This window comes from Gekko japonicus, unplaced genomic scaffold (assembly GCF_001447785.1).
Source record: "Gekko japonicus isolate JY-2015 unplaced genomic scaffold, Gekko_japonicus_V1.1 scaffold5668, whole genome shotgun sequence".
Lineage (NCBI taxonomy): Eukaryota > Metazoa > Chordata > Lepidosauria > Squamata > Gekkonidae > Gekko > Gekko japonicus.
In genome coordinates, this window is record NW_015172727.1 from 6,584 (window position 1) to 12,846 (window position 6,263).

General features: G+C 46.7%; 1 protein-coding gene across 1 annotated transcript in view; it reads left to right on the forward strand.

The window, feature by feature from the left end:
* The window catches only part of KATNAL2 (katanin p60 subunit A-like 2), a gene marked incomplete at its 5' end in the record, with an annotated part of 37,173 nt that overhangs the window by 6,346 nt on the left and 24,564 nt on the right, over positions 1 to 6,263 (forward strand). The window contains 3 exons of the mRNA XM_015421817.1: positions 1,234 to 1,332; positions 2,547 to 2,624; positions 5,235 to 5,333. Coding sequence (XP_015277303.1) covers positions 1,234 to 1,332; positions 2,547 to 2,624; positions 5,235 to 5,333 — 276 coding nt within the window. The remainder of the gene's footprint in view (positions 1 to 1,233; positions 1,333 to 2,546; positions 2,625 to 5,234; positions 5,334 to 6,263) is intronic.

Below are 6,263 nucleotides of genomic sequence, written 5' to 3' on the forward strand. Positions count from 1 at the left end.
GTCCAGCCGCTGCTTAAAGATGGCCAGGGAGGGGGAGCTCACCACCTCCTTAGGCAGCTGATTCCACTGTTGCTCAACTCTGACTGCCAAAAAGTTTTCCCTAAGATCCAGCCGGTATCTTCCCACCCTTCGTTGAAACCCATTCTTGTGAGTCCTCTCCTCCGCTGCCAACAGGAACAGCTCCCTGCCCAACTCTAAGTAACAGCCCTTCAAATACTTCAAGAGAGCCATCCTGTCCCCCCCCCTCAGCCTCCCCTTCTCCAGACTGAACATCCCCAAGTCCCTCCGCCTTTCCTCGTAGGGCTGGGTCTCCAGGGGGCAAGAACCAGATCTGTCTTCATTGCTTGGATCAGAGACATAGCCAGATGAGGAAGTATTTATAGGGTGGTCCTTACCACCTTCAAGCTTCAATTCTCCCTAGAAGCTAATATCCCTGTCATACTATGGACACCTTATGAAAAGACAAGACTCAGTGGAAAAGACAATAATGCTAGGAAAAGCTGAAGGCCTGCAGGAAAAGAGGAAGGCCCAACATGAGATGGATTGAACTGAGCAAGGCCGTTAACAAGAGTATGTTTTGGAGGTCATTAATTCATCGAGTCGCGATAAGTCAGAAGCGACTTGACGGCACTTAACACACCTTAACATATATCCTGTTTCGGTGTACTTCCGTTCCGAGGCCTTGTGGTTCATCTGGCTTGTTACCCTGTTTCCCTGCTGTAGCCAGTATTTGGTGGTGGGAGGGAGTCTAAGCCCATCAGGATCTGGGTTCAAGACCCGCTGGGGGGCAGTTTCAGACCAGATGCATATCCTGGTGGGAAGTGTTAGCCGACAAACGGAAGGTCCGCGCGTAAGATCAAAAGCCAAGAGAGACCTACGCAGCATCAAAGAAAAGCCTGCAATGGGCCATTCCAGCCAGACAGTGGCAGTGGTGTGCTGTGACTGAGAAAAATGCTGACGACATCAAGCGACGCCGACGAAGAATGCTGCCAGAACACGTCTGATGCTTACAGCTGACCAAACTCCCTGTCGACTGCGAAGTGTGTGTGATTAAAATGATATATGTTGTCCTCTCTTACCCCCATCATTGTTAGTCCTGTGTCAACACATGAGTAACTGTAAATCGCTCCGAGCCGGCAGCTCTGCAAGGATTGAGCGATCAATAAATTGAAAGATTATTATTATTATTCTGCATATCCCTCTCTTAACAAGCCCGGCTTCCATCTCCTTCAGGGCCAAATCATCGATTTCCGTGGGATGATCCAAGATGCAATCAAAGGAGCATCGAGCGAAATTGCGTTGCACAGCCTGAACTGCAATCCCGACCCATCGGTGAGTGACGGCCTTTCCTGCCGGTAGAGTAAATTTGAGAAGTAATTCCATGAGTGGAAAACCTCGGTGGAAATAACATGTGTTCGGTTTTCTGCAAAAAAAAATAAAAATACTTAGTATTCTGCAGCCAGGGATCCGAAATTATTATAGTATGAATGGTAGAGAAATAAACATGCATTTGTTTGATCTAATTAATTGGAGTGGCAAAGACGAGGTTTGTAAGCCGCTCTGAGACACCTTTGGGTAGTGAAGGGCGGGATATAAATCCAATCTCTTCCTCTTCTTCTTTTACCTCACAGGGTGTCTGTTGTGGGAGGGGAAGGGAAAGGAGTTTGCGAGCCGCTCTGAGACTCCCTTGGGTAGTGAAGGGCGGGGTATAAATCCAATCTCTTCGTCTTCTCTTGAAGAGTTAGAAGGGTGTGCAGGCAGGGGCTGGAGTGATGGAGGTAGTAGTATCAGTTGATGGGACCCCATCAACAAATACGTTTTAACAAGGGCCACAGTTTAAATTGCGAAAGGGGTGGTTTAGTTGATTCTGTTGGTTTAAGTGCAAAGAAATTATTAATTTGCCTGGGAAGTACAGGAGCTTTATGCAGTATACCCCTGATCCTCCACATTTCTCGGTGAAAGGAAAAAAATGCTGTTCAAACAAATTGCAAACATGGTCCAACTCCAATGGTAACAAGAGAAAGAAATTTTACTTACAGAACTAGAAGCACATTTTACATGACATATTCATGTAGGTACATTTAACTTAGTGTGAACAGATTAACTTCAGAAAGGTTAACTCGCTACACCTCCAAGCCCAGGTAAGAGAGAGAAGAAGAACGGTCCTATATAAGATGAAACACACAAGGCAAGCAACGGCCAAAGAGGCTTAACATCCAGCCAATGAGAGGGAGGCCAATGGCTGAGTGTACCCAAATGAGAGAATTCTCTTAACCCCTCCCCCCCCCCATCCTCTTGGATGCAGAGTTTACAATATACGATACTTTAACCCTCTCTTCCTCCGGAACAGTGGTTTTGACAGTGTATCTTTTTTTAAAAAACGTATCCAGTCTCTTCAAATGATTGTCATCAAGGTGAATTGCAAGGGATTAATTCACAACAAGCAAGCAGCAACACATTTATTTTCACAAAAATTCTGTCCTGAACAATTCTTTTTTACACAGTTTGCAGAACAACAGAAGTCTTTTTATTCTGTTTTTTTATAGGAACGGTTATTAAAACCTCTTGGGGCCTTCATCGGGATGACCGGTGAGATGCGAGAACTTGCTGCAGTCGTGAGCCGGGTAGGACTGAACCTTCTATTCCAGTCCACACAAGTTACCTCTGATGCTCATTGGTTGAGAAATTCACCCTATTCTTCAAGGAGTCTCTGTCTCAGTCCCAAAACCAGACATGAGGAACACCCTTAATGAATGCCACATTTCTGAGTGCATTTCAAGGGGATGGTCCCCTGGATGAACCCCACTGAACTGAATCTCTGCTCTTCCATGACTCCCATTCACTCAAGTGGGGTTTATGCAGGAGATCTTCCACCAGGATCGTGTCAAGAGCCAGTTTGGTGCAGTGGTTAAGTGCGCGGACTCTAACCTGGGAGAACTGGGTTTGATTCCCCCACTCCTCCACTTGTACCTGGCTGGATGACCTTGGGCAAGCCATAGTTCTGTCAGAGCTGTTCTTGAAAAACAGCAGTTTATGTCAAGAGCTCTCTCAGCCCCACCCACCTCACAGGGTGTCTGTTGTGAGGAGGGAAAGGAGTTTGTAAGCCGCTCTGAGACACCTTTGGGTAGTGAAGGGCGGGGTATAAATCCAGTCTCTTCTTCTTTTACCTCACAGGGTGTCTGTTGTGGGGAGGGCAAGGGAAAGGAGTTTGTAAGCCGCTCTGAGACACCTTTGGGTAGTGAAGGGCGGGGTATAAATCCAATCTCTTCTTCTTCTTCTTTTACCTCACAGGGTGTCTGTTGTGGGGAGGGGAAGGGAAGGGAAAGGAGTTTGTAAGCCACTCGGAGACTCCTTTGGGTAGTGAAGGGCGGGGTATAAATCCAATCTCTTCTTCTTCTTTTACCTCACAGGGTGTCTGTTGTGGGGAGGGGGAGGGAAAGGAGTTTGTAAGCCGCTCTGAGACTCCTTTGGGTAGTAAAGGGCGGGGTATAAATCTAGTGTCGTCGTCTTCTTCTTCTTTTACCTCACAGGGTGTCTGTTGTGGGGAGGGGAAGGCAAAGGAGTTTGTAAGCCGCTCTGAGACTCCTTTGGGTAGTGAAGGGTGAGGTATAAATCCAGTGTCTTCTTCTTCTTCTTTTACCTCACAGGGTGTCTGTTGTGGGGAGGGGAAGGGAAAGGAGTTTGTAAGCCACTCTGAGACTCCTTTGGGTATTGAAGGGCGGGGTACAAATCCCATCTCTTCTTCTTCTTCTCTGTGGTTGCTGGCAGATGAGGATGCTGGGCTTGCTGGGGTGTCAGCATCGTCCCGAATGGTAGCATCCTGCCACCACTAGATGAAGCCGCCCACAGAACTTCAAAGGTTTTCTTTGTATGATTTAGTGTTGCCACCTTTGGGTTGGGAAATTCCTGGAGGTTTGGAGATAGAACCTGAGGAGGGGAGGGTTTGGGGAGGGAGATCAGCCAGGGGTGTGATCCCATAGAGTCGATCCTCCAAAGCAGCAGTTTTCTCCAGGGGAACTGATCCATGTTTGTTGGAGCTCCGTTGTAATTCTAGGAGATCTCCAGGCCACACCTGGAGGCTGGTAAGCAACCAAATACAACTGTGACATAATAACTATGTCTCTGTATTATCGAAGCTTAGTGTAACGCCGTCGCCTTTTCACAATCAACAGAAGTTTCTATTTGCAAACATTCCACCAAACGTCTAAGGATGGGAGTTCAGTGCAACAGTCCCATTGGTGGTCCATTTTTCTTTTTTCTTTTCCGTGTTATAGTTTTACATAGCAGGAGGTGCTATGTAAAACTATAAAGTACCTGCCCACCATGAAGGTCAATGGATAAGAGCCATTCATTCTCTCTCAGTCTGTCCAGCCTCGCAGGGTTGTTTTGCAGATTTTTGTTTCGTTTGGTGTTCTCTCAGCAATCCATCCTTCCTGCCCAGTGTTTTAATTATTTGTATGGTGTCTTGTGTCTTTTAGCTCTGGTTTCAGTGGATCTTCTTCGTGGTCTCTGTGCTTCACACCAATGGGATCTAGTGCGCCCGCGCTGGATTCATCGGTGCTGTAGCAAGCTCTTTTCTGACTGATTTTCGCGCTCATCCCCTCAGGCAAGCGCAGGAACCCCACTGCGCATGCCCAGAGGGACGGGCGCGGACATCCCGCCAGTTTTTTTCCTATCGCCACGTTGGAAGGACTTACTTTGCTTATCTCCTCATCGGATCGCTGTAGCTGCCTCTGGGCCTCTCAGCTCTTCAACCTTTTTTCTCCTTTGGATACCCTCCTTGGTTTCCTTTTGTTTTCTTTTCATTTTCAACAACAACAAAAAAAACTTTATTTTCGTCAATCCTCTGAGAGGATTTTTTTCCTCAGGCCTTCGGGCCACCCCCTCTCTCTTTCTATCGGAGACAGTTTGTTCTCTGGTTTTAAAGATGTGCTTTTGTTTGTTTTAATGGTTTTTAAGATGTGCTTTTGTTTGTTTTAATGGTTTTTAAGATGTGATTCTTTTTAAATTATATATATTTTAATTTGTTAGCCACTTCGGCAGCCCTTATGAGTACAGAAAGGAGGGATATAAACTTTATAAAATGAAGAAAAGGTAAATGATGAGAGAACCATGTACATCGCCGTGATCCCCTTGGTGGGAAGGGAAGGACAAAATTGCACCTCAAAGATAAAATAGCTCCTACAGGGAAGCAGGTGTTACGTTTTTAAAACAGATCAAATGTTCCATTGCAGGATATTTACCTTCATAACCCGAATGTACAGTGGGGTGACATTATCGGACTCGATGCGGCCAAACAGTTAGTGAAGGAAGCCGTCGTGTACCCCATCAGGGTAAGGAAGACTCTTTCGAAGTAGCAGCTGTTGTTTTAGAAAAAGTGGCCTGTGGCCAGGGGCTAAGGAGGGGTGCGGGGGCAGAGGAAAGGTGGAACCCGATGAGTCAGGTACAGTGTTCCCTCTAAGCTGAGTTAGTGTGCGCTAGGCCACAGTTTTGTTTTGTTTTTAAACGTATTTTTATTCAGTTATCTCACTTAACCACATATACACATGTTCAAAATGCACGATATATATAGAGTCTTTTATACAGATTACTTATTCAACCATTGGTAAACTTTTGACCATCTTTTCTGGGAAAGTCACAGTTGTTCAGCCTCCAGCTCACACACATTTTTGTCTCAGCTCGGGAAGGATGGCTCCAGAGCAAACTAATTGATGCCGTAGCCAAATCGCTGGCTCACAACTTTAGTGCCGGTAGCTCACAAAGTAGAATTTTTGCTCACAAGACTCCACAGCTTAGAGGGAGCATTCAGGTGTAGCATTAAGGAGAAAACTTGGTGGGGTCAGGAGCAAACAGTTGAACTATCTCTGAACCTTCCTTTTCCAGCCTCTTATGTTGCTTACATACCAGTTTTATTACACCACTGTTGTGGTTCCGTTGTGACAATTCCTTGTTGTTTGGATCTCTGGGTTGTAAAGGAAGACGCCACATCTCTCTTTCCTTCTAGGAAGCAAGAGCAACTGTTTGCTTGGGGTTAAGCATTTCCTTCGCATGCAGAAGGACTAGGGTTGCCAAGTGGAACTTACCTTGGTGGCGGGGGACTCCCGGGTGGATCCCCGGAGTGTGTGCGCGCCAAGTGCACGCGCGCCGCACATACGTCACCAGGAAGTGACGTTATGATGCTGGGCACGCTGGGGGCGGGGCCACGACCGTACAAGGGAAAACCATAGAGTTTTCCCTTGTATGGCTGTGGCCCCGCCCCCAGC